General features: G+C 37.9%; 1 protein-coding gene across 1 annotated transcript in view; it reads left to right on the top strand.

Annotated features, from left to right (window-relative positions):
* The first annotated feature begins 812 nt into the window (after positions 1-812).
* mtfr2 (mitochondrial fission regulator 2) overlaps positions 813-17,464 on the top strand; it is a 42,806-nt gene continuing 26,154 nt past the window's right edge. The window contains exons 1-3 of the mRNA XM_083790756.1: positions 813-899; positions 2,868-2,972; positions 4,710-4,843. Of these exons, the coding sequence (XP_083646882.1) occupies positions 828-899; positions 2,868-2,972; positions 4,710-4,843 (311 nt within the window). The 5' untranslated portion in view covers positions 813-827. The remainder of the gene's footprint in view (positions 900-2,867; positions 2,973-4,709; positions 4,844-17,464) is intronic.

Genomic DNA, 17,464 nt, shown 5'->3' on the forward strand with positions numbered 1-17,464 from the left:
TGTTTATTTGGTCTCGTTTCTAAAGTGTAGTTGTTTATTTGGTCTTGTTTCTAAAGTGTAGTTGTTTATTTGGTCTTGTTTCTAAAGTGTAGTTGTTTATTTGGTCTCGTTTCTAAAGTGTAGTTGTTTATTTGGTCTTGTTTCTAAAGTGTAGTTGTTTATTTGGTCTTGTTTCTAAAGTGTAGTTGTTTATTTGGTCTTGTTTCTAAAGTGTAGTTGTTTATTTGGTCTTGTTTCTAAAGTGTCGTTGTTTATTTGGTCTTGTTTCTAAAGTGTAGTTGTTTATTTGGTCTTGTTTCTAAAGTGTAGTTGTTTATTTGGTCTTGTTTCTAAAGTGTAGTTGTTTATGTGGTCTTGTTTCTAAAGTGTAGTTGTTTATTTGGTCTTGTTTCTAAAGTGTAGTTGTTTATTTGGTCTTGTTTCTAAAGTGTAGTTGTTTATTTGGTCTTGTTTCTAAAGTGTAGTTGTTTATTTGGTCTTGTTTCTAAAGTGTAGTTGTTTATTTGGTCTTGTTTCTAAAGTGTAGTTGTTTATTTGGTCTTGTTTCTAAAGTGTAGTTGTTTATTTGGTCTTGTTTCTAAAGTGTAGTTGTTTATTTAAAATAAAATGTCTGCTAAATATATATTATTTCACCGATACCGATGACCGATATATCCTTTTAAGGCCAATATCGGCCAATACCCTCCATGTGTTTGCCGATTAATCTCCCATCACTATATAGTTGACATCCAGTCTGTCTTCTGTTCTTACAGGTGACCCTGGTGCAGTCCACGACAGACAGACAGACAGACAGACAGACAGACAGACAGACAGACAGACAGACAGACATGTCGTTGGTTGAAGACGTGCTGGATCTTCTCTGCTCCATCCTGGAGTATTTTGGCGTTCCTGCTGACATGGTGAGATGACGTCGTTAACTAAATGCAACTAACTAACTCATGTTAACTAAATGCATTTGAAATTCAATAAAAAAAGGTTACTTTTCAGGATTCCAATTGAAAGCTTTTAGATCAGCTTATTTTCCAATATAATGCTTTAAAACACCAAAAGGGGTTCCCGCCCAGAATTGTCCGTTGACCGACCACCTACTTATCATATTCATATTTGGAGGGGGGGGGGGGGGCACCTACTTATTATTCATATTTGGACTGCTCGATATGTAAAAATATGCTGTTTTTTATAGTTTTTCTTTTCCAGAGTTACTCCTGATCCTGATCTATTACCCCATTCTGGGCGGGAACCCCTTTTGGTGTTTTAAGCATTATGTTATGCTTTCGCTGTTGAAAGATAGCCGTTGTAATGGCAGATTTTACACTTTCTGAAAATAGCAGATCTACAAGCCGCTCACCCCAAACACATCTCTCTGTTTTTACTAAAACTACAACATGACGTCACTGAGCCGCGGTGGTAAGAGACTCACCGCTCACCCCAAACACACCTCTCTGTTTTTACTAAAACTACAACATGACGTCACTGAGCCGCGGTGGTAAGAGACTCACCTCTCACCCCAAACACACCTCTCTGTTTTTACTAAAACTACAACATGACGTCACTGAGCCGCGGTGGTAAGAGACTCACCGCTCACCCCAAACACACCTCTCTGTTTTTACTAAAACTACAACATGACGTCACTGAGCCGCGGTGGTAAGAGACTCACCTCTCACCCCAAACACATCTCTCTGTTTTTACTAAAACTACAACATGACGTCACTGAGCCGCGGTGGTAAGAGACTCACCTCTCACCCCAAACACACCTCTCTGTTTTTACTAAAACTACAACATGACGTCACTGAGCCGCGGTGGTAAGAGACTCACCGCTCACCCAAACACACCTCTCTGTTTTTACTAAAACTACAACATGACGTCACTGAGCCGCGGTGGTAAGAGACTCACCGCTCACCCCAAACACATCTCTCTGTTTTTACTAAAACTACAACATGACGTCACTGAGCCGCGGTGGTAAGAGACTCACCGCTCACCCCAAACACACCTCTCTGTTTTTACTAAAACTACAACATGACGTCACTGAGCCGCGGTGGTAAGAGACTCACCTCTCACCCCAAACACACCTCTCTGTTTTTACTAAAACTACAACATGACGTCACTGAGCCGCGGTGGTAAGAGACTCACCGCTCACCCCAAACACACCTCTCTGTTTTTACTAAAACTACAACATGACGTCACTGAGCCGCGGTGGTAAGAGACTCACCGCTCACCCAAACACACCTCTCTGTTTTTACTAAAACTACAACATGACGTCACTGAGCCGCGGTGGTAAGAGACTCACCGCTCACCCAAACACATCTCTCTGTTTTTACTAAAACTACAACATGACGTCACTGAGCCGCGGTGGTAAGAGACTCACCGCTCACCCAAACACACCTCTCTGTTTTTACTAAAACTACAACATGACGTCACTGAGCCGCGGTGGTAAGAGACTCACCGCTCACCCAAACACACCTCTCTGTTTTTACTAAAACTACAACATGACGTCACTGAGCCGTGGTGGTAAGAGACTCACCGCTCACCCAAACACACCTCTCTGTTTTTACTAAAACTACAACATGACGTCACTGAGCCGCGGTGGTAGGAGACTCACCGCTCACCCAAACACACCTCTCTGTTTTTACTAAAACTACAACATGACGTCACTGAGCCGCGGTGGTAAGAGACTCAACTAGAGTTTCACTAGTTTCACATTCACATGTCGTATTGTTCAGCACTGCTCGTAATTGATGGAATCTCTTTCCCTGTGTGTGTGTGTCTGTGTGTGTGTGTGCGCACACATGCGTGTGCGTGTTCCCTGTGTGTGCGTGTGTGTGTGTGTGTGTGTGTGTGTGTGTGTGTGTGTGTGTGTGCATTTCTAGTTGGTTCCGGTGTGGGACAGTGAGCTGTGTGGACAGTATCGCAGTGTCGTGCGGATGATTGGAACGAATCTCCCCATAACACCTTCACCAAGGCAACACATTCAGGTAGGGAACGAATCTCCCCATAACACCTTCACCTGCATGGACAGACAGTAGCTCATAACAACATGACAACTGACGTTTTTAACTCAAAGCTTTGCTTCTCAGAGGTTCCTGGAACAACACATTTTCAGATGGGGGGGGGTCGGCGGCCAATTACATATCATTTTTGGGGGTCGTTGACATGACATATTGAGAACCACTGGCATAGAAACATGTATGTTTTTCAGAACACTTTTTAGGATTTAGAAGACATTGTTTTAATTTCGATGTCAGGCCTAAATGGGTTAATACAATAAAATAGGACTTTTCTGATTGGATGTATGGGCTGTCAATCAGAGAGAGAGAGAGAAAGGGCCTTTCTGTGTGGAGTTTGCATGTTCTCCCCGTATCCCCTAGGGTAGATACCCTCACATGTTCTCCCCGTGTCCCCTAGGGTAGGTACCCTCACATGTTCTCCCCGTGTCCCCTAGGGTAGGTACCCTCACATGTTCTCCCCGTGTCCCCTAGGGTAGGTACCCTCACATGTTCTCCCCGTGTCCCCTAGGGTAGGTACCCTCACATGTTCTCCCCGTGTCCCCTAGGGTAGGTACCCTCACATGTTCTCCCCGTGTCCCCTAGGGTAGGTACCCTCACATGTTCTCCCCGTGTCCCCTAGGGTAGGTACCCTCACATGTTCTCCCCGTGTCCCCTAGGGTAGGTACCCTCACATGTTCTCCCCGTGTCCCCTTGGGTAGGTACCCTCACATGTTCTCCCCGTGTCCCCTAGGGTAGGTACCCTCACATGTTGTCCCCGTGTCCCCTAGGGTAGGTACCCTCACATGTTCTCCCCGTGTCCCCTAGGGTAGGTACCCTCACATGTTCTCCCCGTGTCCCCTAGGGTAGGTACCCTCACATGTTCTCCCCGTGTCCCCTAGGGTAGGTACCCTCACATGTTCTCCCCGTGTCCCCTAGGGTAGGTACCCTCACATGTTCTCCCCGTGTCCCCTAGGGTAGGTACCCTCACAAAAAAACATGCAGTAATCCTGGTCACTAAACTGCCTCCCCCTGGCCTGCCGGGGCGCCTGATGGAGGGGAAAGGAACTGGTTGGAATAACGTGTTCCTTCCACGCGCTACGTCCAACCAGGGAAACTCCCCCCTGTCAGGTGTAAAGGAGCAACTTGGACACTCAGGCATGAAGGAAGCATGAGTTCAAGTCCGTTGCTCTCCCCTTGTCCCCCATATATGGGGGACTAGGTTGGTCTCCCCTTGTCCCCCATATATGGAGACTAGGTTGCTCTCCCCTTGTCCCCCATATATGGGGACTAGGTTGTTCTCCCCTTGTCCCCCATATATGGGGACTAGGTTGGTCTCCCCATGTCCCCCATATATGGGGACTAGGTTGGTCTCCCCATGTCCCCCATATATGGGGACTAGGTTGGTCTCCCCATGTCCCCCATATATGGGGACTAGGTTGGTCTCCCCTTGTCCCCCATATATGGGGACTAGGTTGGTCTCCCCTTGTCCCCCATATATGGGGACTAGGTTGGTCTCCCCTTGTCCCCCATATATGGGGACTAGGTTGGTGGAGGGTGTGTAGAGCCCAGGATCACATTAGATGATTGACACAGGGGTGAAAAATGGGTTACAAAATCTATTTGTAGTTGTTACGACATAGAAAGTAGAAACATGGGCATTTCAGAATGCTGAAACAGCGTTTAAACGTCATTGTTGTTGTTGTCTCATGTTGATGATGTCACCAGATCTTTGAACATGGGCGCGGTCTCGTTGGCGGCGTCGTCGCCATGGAGACGCCCGCCTCCGCCGTCCCGTCATTGGCTGACGTGCTGTGGGTCGCCGAGGAGGACCAATGGGACGACGGCTTCACCAGGATCAGGTATACCTACGACCGTACCGCCCCCCTATTGGTCCCTACTGGTACCACCAATCAGTGTTGTTTTCCTCCACTAAAACCAAGACGAAGAATGTTTGTTGACTACGGTTTGTTTTCCACTGAGGAAAACTACCGTTTTCCACTGAGGAAAACTACCGTTTTCCACTGAGGAAAACTACCGTTTTCCACTGAGGAAAACTACCGTTTTCCACTGAGGAAAACTACCGTTTTCCACTGAGGAAAACTACCGTTTTCCACTGAGGAAAACTACCGTTTTCCACTGAGGAAAACTACCGTTTTCCACTGAGGAAAACTACATGGGAAGTACATTTAAACAACGCGTCTATTTTCAGCAAGTGAAAAAAAAACAGTCATTGCGACGGCATCAAGGCCCGCCCAAAATACACTTTAGTCGACTAAATCAACCGTAGATTTAGTCGACTACGACTAGACTAACACTAAGACATTCCAGGTGACTAAAACTAAATGAAAACCTAAAAAACTAAAGCAGTGAATAGACCCATGTTAAAACTAAAACTAAAGCAGTGAATAGACCCATGTTAAAACTAAAACTAAAGCAGTGAATAGACCATGTTAAAACTAAAGCAGTGAATAGACTCATGTTAAAACTAAAGCAGTGAATAGACCCATGTTAAAACTAAAACTAAAGCAGTGAATAGACCCATGTTAAAACTAAAACTAAAGCAGTGAATAGACCCATGTTAAAACTAAAACTAAAGCAGTGAATAGACCCATGTTAAAACTAAAACTAAAGCAGTGAATAGACTCATGTTAAAACTAAAACTAAAGCAGTGAATAGACCCATGTTAAAACTAAAACTAAAGCAGTGAATAGACCATGTTAAAACTAAAGCAGTGAATAGACCCATGTTAAAACTAAAGCAGTGAATAGACCCATGTTAAAACTAAAACTAAAGCAGTGAATAGACCCATGTTAAAACTAAAACTAAAGCAGTGAATAGACCCATGTTAAAACTAAAACTAAAGCAGTGAATAGACCCATGTTAAAACTAAAACTAAAGCAGTGAATAGACCCATGTTAAAACTAAAGCAGTGAATAGACCATGTTAAAACTAAAACTAAAGCAGTGAATAGACCCATGTTAAAACTAAAACTAAAGCAGTGAATAGACCCATGTTAAAACTAAAACTAAAGCAGTGAATAGACCCATGTTAAAACTAAAACTAAAGCAGTGAATAGACCATGTTAAAACTAAAGCAGTGAATAGACCCATGTTAAAACTAAAGCAGTGAATAGACCCATGTTAAAACTAAAGCAGTGAATAGACCCATGTTAAAACTAAAGCAGTGAATAGACCCATGTTAAAACTAAAGCAGTGAATAGACCCATGTTAAAACTAAAGCAGTGAATAAACCCATGTTAAAACTAAAGCAGTGAATAGACCATGTTAAAACTAAAGCAGTGAATAGACTCATGTTAAAACTAAAGCAGTGAATAGACCCATGTTAAAACTAAAGCAGTGAATGGACCCATGTTAAAACTAAAGCAGTGAATAGACTCATGTTAAAACTAAAGCAGTGAATAGACTCATGTTAAAACTAAAGCAGTGAATAGACCCATGTTAAAACTAAAGCAGTGAATAGACCCATGTTAAAACTAAAGCAGTGAATAGACTCATGTTAAAACTAAAACTAAAGCAGTGAATAGATCCATGTTAAAACTAAAGCAGTGAATAGACTCATGTTAAAACTAAAGCAGTGAATAGACCCATGTTAAAACTAAAGCAGTGAATAGACTCATGTTAAAACTAAAGCAGTGAATAGACCCATGTTAAAACTAAAGCAGTGAATAGACCCATGTTAAAACTAAAGCAGTGAATAGACTCATGTTAAAACTAAAACTAAAGCAGTGAATAGATCCATGTTAAAACTAAAGCAGTGAATAGACTCATGTTAAAACTAAAGCAGTGAATAGACCCATGTTAAAACTAAAGCAGTGAATATACCCATGTTAAAACTAAAGCAGTGAATAGACCCATGTTAAAACTAAAGCAGTGAATAGACTCATGTTAAAACTAAAGCAGTGAATAGACCCATGTTAAAACTAAAGCAGTGAATAGACCCATGTTAAAACTAAAGCAGTGAATAGACTCATGTTAAAACTAAAGCAGTGAATAGACCCATGTTAAAACTAAAGCAGTGAATAGACCCATGTTAAAACTAAAGCAGTGAATAGACCCATGTTAAAACTGAAGCAGTGAATAGACCCATGTTAAAACTAAAGCAGTGAATAGACCCATGTTAAAACTAAAGCAGTGAATAGACCCATGTTAAAACTAAAGCAGTGAATAGACCCATGTTAAAACTAAAACTAAAGCAGTGAATAGACCCATGTTAAAACTAAAGCAGTGAATAGACCCATGTTAAAACTAAAGCAGTGAATAGACCCATGTTAAAACTAAAGCAGTGAATAGACCCATGTTAAAACTAAAGCAGTGAATAGACCCATGTTAAAACTGAAGCAGTGAATGGACCCATGTTAAAACTAAAGCAGTGAATAGACCCATGTTAAAACTAAAGCAGTGAATAGACCCATGTTAAAACTGAAGCAGTGAATGGACCCATGTTAAAACTAAAGCAGTGAATAGACCCATGTTAAAACTAAAGCAGTGAATAGACCCATGTTAAAACTAAAGCAGTGAATAGACCCATGTTAAAACTAAAGCAGTGAATAGACCCATGTTAAAACTAAAGCAGTGAATAGACCCATGTTAAAACTAAAGCAGTGAATAGACCCATGTTAAAACTAAAGCAGTGAATAGACCCATGTTAAAACTGAAGCAGTGAATGGACCCATGTTAAAACTAAAGCAGTGAATAGACCCATGTTAAAACTAAAGCAGTGAATAGACCCATGTTAAAACTAAAGCAGTGAATAGACCCATGTTAAAACTAAAGCAGTGAATAGACCCATGTTAAAACTAAAGCAGTGAATAGACCCATGTTAAAACTAAAGCAGTGAATAGACCCATGTTAAAACTAAAACTAAAGCAGTGAATAGACCCATGTTAAAACCAAAGCAGTGAATAGTCCCATGTTAAAACTAAAGCAGTGAATAGACTCATGTTAAAACTAAAGCAGTGAATAGACCCATGTTAAAACTAAAGAATTGAATAAACCCATGTTAAAACTAAAGCAGTGAATAGACCCATGTTAAAACTAAAGCAGTGAATAGACCCATGTTAAAACTAAAGCAGTGAATAGACCCATGTTAAAACTAAAGCAGTGAATATACCCATGTTAAAACTAAAGCAGTGAATAGACCCATGTTAAAACTAAAGCAGTGAATAGACCCATGTTAAAACTAAAGCAGTGAATAGACTCATGTTAAAACTAAAGCAGTGAATAGACTCATGTTAAAACTAAAGCAGTGAATAGACCCATGTTAAAACTAAAGCAGTGAATAGACCCATGTTAAAACTAAAGCAGTGAATAGACCCATGTTAAAACTAAAGCAGTGAATAGACCCATGTTAAAACTAAAGCAGTGAATAGACTCATGTTAAAACTAAAGCAGTGAATAGACTCATGTTAAAACTAAAGCAGTGAATAGACTCATGTTAAAACTAAAGCAGTGAATAGACTATGTTAAAACTAAAGCAGTGAATAGACCCATGTTAAAACTAAAGCAGTGAATAGACCCATGTTAAAACTAAAGCAGTGAATGGACCCATGTTAAAACTAAAGCAGTGAATAGACCCATGTTAAAACTAAAGCAGTGAATAGACCATGTTAAAACTAAAGCAGTGAATAGACCATGTTAAAACTAAAGCAGTGAATAGACCCATGTTAAAACTAAAGCAGTGAATAGACCATGTTAAAACTAAAGCAGTGAATAGACCATGTTAAAACTAAAGCAGTGAATAGACCATGTTAAAACTAAAGCAGTGAATAGACCCATGTTAAAACTAAAGCAGTGAATAGACCATGTTAAAACTAAAGCAGTGAATAGACTCATGTTAAAACTAAAGCAGTGAATAGACCCATGTTAAAACTAAAGCAGTGAATAGACCATGTTAAAACTAAAGCAGTGAATAGACCATGTTAAAACTAAAACTAAAGCAGTGAATAGACCCATGTTAAAACTAAAGCAGTGAATAGACTCATGTTAAAACTAAAGCAGTGAATAGACCCATGTTAAAACTAAAGCAGTGAATAGACTATGTTAAAACTAAAACTAAAGCAGTGAATAGACCCATGCTAAAACTAAAGCAGTGAATAGACTCATGTTAAAACTAAAGCAGTGAATAGACTCATGTTAAAACTAAAGCAGTGAATAGACCCATGTTAAAACTAAAGCAGTGAATAGACCATGTTAAAACTAAAGCAGTGAATAGACACATGTTAAAACTAAAGCAGTGAATAGACTCATGTTAAAACTAAAGCAGTGAATAGACCCATGTTAAAACTAAAGCAGTGAATAGACTCATGTTAAAACTAAAGCAGTGAATAGACCCATGTTAAAACTAAAGCAGTGAATAGACCCATGTTAAAACTAAAGCAGTGAATAGACCCATGTTAAATCTAAAACAGTGAATATACCCATGTTAAAACTAAAGCAGTGAATAGACCATGTTAAAACTAAAGCAGTGAATAGACTCATGTTAAAACTAAAGCAGTGAATAGACCCATGTTAAAACTAAAGCAGTGAATAGACCCATGTTAAAACTAAAGCAGTGAATAGACCCATGTTAAAACTAAAGCAGTGAATAGACCCATGTTAAAACTAAAGCAGTGAATAGACCATGTTAAAACTAAAGCAGTGAATAGACTCATGTTAAAACTAAAGCAGTGAATAGACTCATGTTAAAACTAAAGCAGTGAATAGACCCATGTTAAAACTAAAGCAGTGAATAGACTCATGTTAAAACTAAAGCAGTGAATAGACCCATGTTAAAACTAAAGCAGTGAATATACCCATGTTAAAACTAAAGCAGTGAATAGACCCATGTTAAAACTAAAGCAGTGAATAGACCCATGTTAAAACTAAAGCAGTGAATAGACCCATGTTAAAACTAAAGCAGTGAATAGACCCATGTTAAAACTAAAGCAGTGAATAGACCCATGTTAAAACTAAAGCAGTGAATAGACTCATGTTAAAACTAAAGCAGTGAATAGTAGGGCTGTCAGTTCACCTCTATAATCCAATTCGAATTTCATTGCTTCATTATTTGTAATATTCGGAAATATTCGAATATTTACATTGTTTATTTTAGCTCATATTTAGCCTATAATAATACACAGAATATAATACGATGCACATTCTGTCCACTAGAGGCCCCCCCCTTCCAAATGACAAAGCAGTACTTTCAGTTTCAGCACACGTAATAATGGTTTTCACCGCACAAAATAGCGTTTAAACTGTTTTATTGAGCACAGTGCACTCAGCACGGTAAGATTGTTGTCTGTCTATAGTGCAAATGCATTTTACAGTGAGTGAACGTGAAACGTAAAACGACAGGCCTAGCGCGAGACCCACCGAATGCTTGTGTTTCCACGGACATTATGTCATGTCATTGCGGTCACTCTAAGCGCCGCCGCTCCTCCGGACATTTCGAAACTTTTCGGGGGTACCGCCTGGGTTCTGCGCGACGGGCTTGACCATGCGGAGTAGCCCTCGTCGGCCTGCTCAGGACCCACGGAACCGCGGGCTTGTCAGCGGCGGTACCGCGAGGCCACGGCTCCTAGAACGCACGAAAATCGAGCCTCCGAAAATATTTTCGAGACATTTCGACGTTTTTGACCGCGTGCTCAGCCTTTACAATCGGGGCGCTTATCACCTTCGTGTAGCTGGCTAGTCTCCGCTCATTTATCACCGGGCCACTAAGCCGTCTCTATTACGGTCGCGAGGCCATGGGGTCCGGAACCCGGCCCACATTCGCTCTTCACATGCAGTGGAAGCGGCCGGGGAGATATCACAGCGGTAGATTCGTTACTCAATACATTTAGTGAGCGGATAAAATAACATAAAACAAAATAAAAATATTAAATAGAATTAATAAATGATAAAAGCTCCATTCGAATGGCAATTTTAGCTTTCGAATATATATATATTTTTTAATATTCGAATTTCTTTCATATTATGAAATTCGTTCTGACAGCCCTAGTGAATAGACCCATGTTAAAACTAAAGCAGTGAATAGACCATGTTAAAACTAAAGCAGTGAATAGACCCATGTTAAAACTAAAGCAGTGAATAGACCCATGTTAAAACTAAAGCAGTGAATAGACCCATGTTAAAACTAAAGCAGTGAATAGACCCATGTTAAAACTAAAGCAGTGAATAGACCCATGTTAAAACTAAAGCAGTGAATAGACCATGTTAAAACTAAAGCAGTGAATAGACCATGTTAAAACTAAAGCAGTGAATAGACCATGTTAAAACTAAAGCAGTGAATAGACCCATGTTAAAACTAAAGCAGTGAATAGACCCATGTTAAAACTAAAGCAGTGAATAGACCCATGTTAAATCTAAAGCAGTGAATAGACCCATGTTAAAACTAAAGCAGTGAATAAACCCATGTTAAAACTAAAGCAGTGAATAGACCCATGTTAAAACTAAAGCAGTGAATAGACCCATGTTAAAACTAAAGCAGTGAATAGACCCATGTTAAAACTAAAGCAGTGAATAGACCCATGTTAAAACTAAAGCAGTGAATAGACTCATGTTAAAACTAAAGCAGTGAATAGACCCATGTTAAAACTAAAGCAGTGAATAGACCCATGTTAAAACTAAAGCAGTGAATAGACTCATGTTAAAACTAAAGCAGTGAATAGACCCATGTTAAAACTAAAGCAGTGAATAGACTCATGTTAAAACTAAAGCAGTGAATAGACCCATGTTAAAACTAAAGCAGTGAATAGACCCATGTTAAAACTAAAGCAGTGAATAGACCCATGTTAAATCTAAAGCAGTGAATAGACCCATGTTAAAACTAAAGCAGTGAATAGACCCATGTTAAAACTAAAGCAGTGAATAGACCCATGTTAAAACTAAAGCAGTGAATCGACCCATGTTAAAACTAAAGCAGTGAATAGACCCATGTTAAAACTAAAGCAGTGAATAGAACCATGTTAAAACTAAAGCAGTGAATCGACCCATGTTAAAACTAAAGCAGTGAATAGACCCATGTTAAAACTAAAGCAGTGAATAGACCCATGTTAAAACTAAAGCAGTGAATAGACCCATGTTAAAACTAAAGCAGTGAATAGACCCATGTTAAAACTAAAGCAGTGAATAGACTCATGTTAAAACTAAAGCAGTGAATAGACCCATGTTAAAACTAAAGCAGTGAATAGACTCATGTTAAAACTAAAGCAGTGAATAGACCCATGTTAAAACTAAAGCAGTGAATAGACTCATGTTAAAACTAAAGCAGTGAATAGACCCATGTTAAAACTAAAGCAGTGAATAGACCCATGTTAAAACTAAAGCAGTGAATAGACCCATGTTAAATCTAAAGCAGTGAATAGACCCATGTTAAAACTAAAGCAGTGAATAGACCCATGTTAAAACTAAAGCAGTGAATAGACCCATGTTAAAACTAAAGCAGTGAATCGACCCATGTTAAAACTAAAGCAGTGAATAGACCCATGTTAAAACTAAAGCAGTGAATAGAACCATGTTAAAACTAAAGCAGTGAATCGACCCATGTTAAAACTAAAGCAGTGAATAGACCCATGTTAAAACTAAAGCAGTGAATAGACCCATGTTAAAACTAAAGCAGTGAATAGACCCATGTTAAAACTAAAGCAGTGAATAGACCATGTTAAAACTAAAGCAGTGAATAGACCATGTTAAAACTAAAGCAGTGAATAGACTCATGTTAAAACTAAAGCAGTGAATAGACTCATGTTAAAACTAAAGCAGTGAATAGACTCATGTTAAAACTAAAGCAGTGAATAGACTCATGTTAAAACTAAAGCAGTGAATAGACCCATGTTAAAACTAAAGCAGTGAATAGACCCATGTTAAAACTAAAGCAGTGAATAGACCCATGTTAAAACTAAAGCAGTGAATAGACTCATGTTAAAACTAAAGCAGTGAATAGACCCATGTTAAAACTAAAGCAGTGAATAGACTCATGTTAAAACTAAAGCAGTGAATAGACCTATGTTAAAACTAAAGCAGTGAATAGACCTATGTTAAAACTAAAGCAGTGAATAGACCATGTTAAAACTAAAGCAGTGAATAGACTCATGTTAAAACTAAAGCAGTGAATAGACCATGTTAAAACTAAAGCAGTGAATAGACCCATGTTAAAACTAAAGCAGTGAATAGACCCATGTTAAAACTAAAGCAGTGAATAGACCCATGTTAAAACTAAAGCAGTGAATAGACCCATGTTAAAACTAAAGCAGTGAATAGACCCATGTTAAAACTAAAGCAGTGAATAGACCTATGTTAAAACTAAAGCAGTGAATAGACCTATGTTAAAACTAAAGCAGTGAATAGACCATGTTAAAACTAAAGCAGTGAATAGACTCATGTTAAAACTAAAGCAGTGAATAGACCATGTTAAAACTAAAGCAGTGAATAGACCCATGTTAAAACTAAAGCAGTGAATAGACCCATGTTGAAACTAAAGCAGTGAATAGACCCATGTTAAAACTAAAGCAGTGAATAGACTCATGTTAAAACTAAAGCAGTGAATAGACCCATGTTAAAACTAAAGCAGTGAATAGACCCATGTTAAAACTAAAGCAGTGAATAGACCCATGTTGAAACTAAAGCAGTGAATAGACTCATGTTAAAACTAAAGCAGTGAATAGACCCATGTTGAAACTAAAGCAGTGAATAGACTCATGTTAAAACTAAAGCAGTGAATAGACCCATGTTAAAACTAAAACTAAAGCAGTGAATAGACCCATGTTGAAACTAAAGCAGTGAATAGACTCATGTTAAAACTAAAGCAGTGAATAGACCCATGTTGAAACTAAAGCAGTGAATAGACTCATGTTAAAACTAAAGCAGTGAATAGACCCATGTTAAAACTAAAACTAAAGCAGTGAATAGACCCATGTTGAAACTAAAGCAGTGAATAGACCCATGTTAAAACTAAAGCAGTGAATAGACTCATGTTAAAACTAAAACTAAAGCAGTGAATAGACTCATGTTAAAACTAAAGCAGTGAATAGACCCATGTTAAAACTAAAGCAGTGAATAGACCCATGTTAAAACTAAAGCAGTGAATAGACCCATGTTAAAACTAAAACTAAAGCAGTGAATAGACCCATGTTGAAACTAAAGCAGTGAATAGACTCATGTTAAAACTAAAGCAGTGAATAGACCCATGTTGAAACTAAAGCAGTGAATAGACTCATGTTAAAACTAAAGCAGTGAATAGACCATGTTAAAACTAAAGCAGTGAATAGACCATGTTAAAACTAAAGCAGTGAATAGACCCATGTTAAAACTAAAGCAGTGAATAGACCCATGTTAAAACTAAAGCAGTGAATAGACCCATGTTAAAACTAAAGCAGTGAATAGACTCATGTTAAAACTAAAGCAGTGAATAGACCCATGTTAAAACTAAAGCAGTGAATAAACCCATGTTAAAACTAAAGCAGTGAATAGACCCATGTTAAAACTAAAGCAGTGAATAGACCCATGTTAAAACTAAAGCAGTGAATAGACCCATGTTAAAACTAAAGCAGTGAATAGACCCATGTTAAAACTAAAGCAGTGAATAGACTCATGTTAAAACTAAAGCAGTGAATAGACCCATGTTAAAACTAAAGCAGTGAATAGACCCATGTTAAAACTAAAGCAGTGAATAGACTCATGTTAAAACTAAAGCAGTGAATAGACCCATGTTAAAACTAAAGCAGTGAATAGACTCATGTTAAAACTAAAGCAGTGAATAGACCCATGTTAAAACTAAAGCAGTGAATAGACCCATGTTAAAACTAAAGCAGTGAATAGACCCATGTTAAATCTAAAGCAGTGAATAGACCCATGTTAAAACTAAAGCAGTGAATAGACCCATGTTAAAACTAAAGCAGTGAATAGACCCATGTTAAAACTAAAGCAGTGAATCGACCCATGTTAAAACTAAAGCAGTGAATAGACCCATGTTAAAACTAAAGCAGTGAATAGAACCATGTTAAAACTAAAGCAGTGAATCGACCCATGTTAAAACTAAAGCAGTGAATAGACCCATGTTAAAACTAAAGCAGTGAATAGACCCATGTTAAAACTAAAGCAGTGAATAGACCCATGTTAAAACTAAAGCAGTGAATAGACCCATGTTAAAACTAAAGCAGTGAATAGACTCATGTTAAAACTAAAGCAGTGAATAGACCCATGTTAAAACTAAAGCAGTGAATAGACTCATGTTAAAACTAAAGCAGTGAATAGACCCATGTTAAAACTAAAGCAGTGAATAGACTCATGTTAAAACTAAAGCAGTGAATAGACCCATGTTAAAACTAAAGCAGTGAATAGACCCATGTTAAAACTAAAGCAGTGAATAGACCCATGTTAAATCTAAAGCAGTGAATAGACCCATGTTAAAACTAAAGCAGTGAATAGACCCATGTTAAAACTAAAGCAGTGAATAGACCCATGTTAAAACTAAAGCAGTGAATCGACCCATGTTAAAACTAAAGCAGTGAATAGACCCATGTTAAAACTAAAGCAGTGAATAGAACCATGTTAAAACTAAAGCAGTGAATCGACCCATGTTAAAACTAAAGCAGTGAATAGACCCATGTTAAAACTAAAGCAGTGAATAGACCCATGTTAAAACTAAAGCAGTGAATAGACCCATGTTAAAACTAAAGCAGTGAATAGACCATGTTAAAACTAAAGCAGTGAATAGACCATGTTAAAACTAAAGCAGTGAATAGACTCATGTTAAAACTAAAGCAGTGAATAGACTCATGTTAAAACTAAAGCAGTGAATAGACTCATGTTAAAACTAAAGCAGTGAATAGACTCATGTTAAAACTAAAGCAGTGAATAGACCCATGTTAAAACTAAAGCAGTGAATAGACCCATGTTAAAACTAAAGCAGTGAATAGACCCATGTTAAAACTAAAGCAGTGAATAGACTCATGTTAAAACTAAAGCAGTGAATAGACCCATGTTAAAACTAAAGCAGTGAATAGACTCATGTTAAAACTAAAGCAGTGAATAGACCTATGTTAAAACTAAAGCAGTGAATAGACCTATGTTAAAACTAAAGCAGTGAATAGACCATGTTAAAACTAAAGCAGTGAATAGACTCATGTTAAAACTAAAGCAGTGAATAGACCATGTTAAAACTAAAGCAGTGAATAGACCCATGTTAAAACTAAAGCAGTGAATAGACCCATGTTAAAACTAAAGCAGTGAATAGACCCATGTTAAAACTAAAGCAGTGAATAGACCCATGTTAAAACTAAAGCAGTGAATAGACCCATGTTAAAACTAAAGCAGTGAATAGACCTATGTTAAAACTAAAGCAGTGAATAGACCTATGTTAAAACTAAAGCAGTGAATAGACCATGTTAAAACTAAAGCAGTGAATAGACTCATGTTAAAACTAAAGCAGTGAATAGACCATGTTAAAACTAAAGCAGTGAATAGACCCATGTTAAAACTAAAGCAGTGAATAGACCCATGTTGAAACTAAAGCAGTGAATAGACCCATGTTAAAACTAAAGCAGTGAATAGACTCATGTTAAAACTAAAGCAGTGAATAGACCCATGTTAAAACTAAAGCAGTGAATAGACCCATGTTAAAACTAAAGCAGTGAATAGACCCATGTTGAAACTAAAGCAGTGAATAGACTCATGTTAAAACTAAAGCAGTGAATAGACCCATGTTGAAACTAAAGCAGTGAATAGACTCATGTTAAAACTAAAGCAGTGAATAGACCCATGTTAAAACTAAAACTAAAGCAGTGAATAGACCCATGTTGAAACTAAAGCAGTGAATAGACTCATGTTAAAACTAAAGCAGTGAATAGACCCATGTTGAAACTAAAGCAGTGAATAGACTCATGTTAAAACTAAAGCAGTGAATAGACCCATGTTAAAACTAAAACTAAAGCAGTGAATAGACCCATGTTGAAACTAAAGCAGTGAATAGACCCATGTTAAAACTAAAGCAGTGAATAGACTCATGTTAAAACTAAAACTAAAGCAGTGAATAGACTCATGTTAAAACTAAAGCAGTGAATAGACCCATGTTAAAACTAAAGCAGTGAATAGACCCATGTTAAAACTAAAGCAGTGAATAGACCCATGTTAAAACTAAAACTAAAGCAGTGAATAGACCCATGTTGAAACTAAAGCAGTGAATAGACTCATGTTAAAACTAAAGCAGTGAATAGACCCATGTTGAAACTAAAGCAGTGAATAGACTCATGTTAAAACTAAAGCAGTGAATAGACCCATGTTAAAACTAAAACTAAAGCAGTGAATAGACCCATGTTGAAACTAAAGCAGTGAATAGACCCATGTTAAAACTAAAGCAGTGAATAGACTCATGTTAAAACTAAAACTAAAGCAGTGAATAGACTCATGTTAAAACTAAAGCAGTGAATAGACCCATGTTAAAACTAAAGCAGTGAATAGACCCATGTTAAAACTAAAGCA

This window comes from Protomyctophum parallelum (assembly GCF_964188405.1).
Source record: "Protomyctophum parallelum genome assembly, chromosome: 19".
NCBI lineage: Eukaryota > Metazoa > Chordata > Actinopteri > Myctophiformes > Myctophidae > Protomyctophum > Protomyctophum parallelum.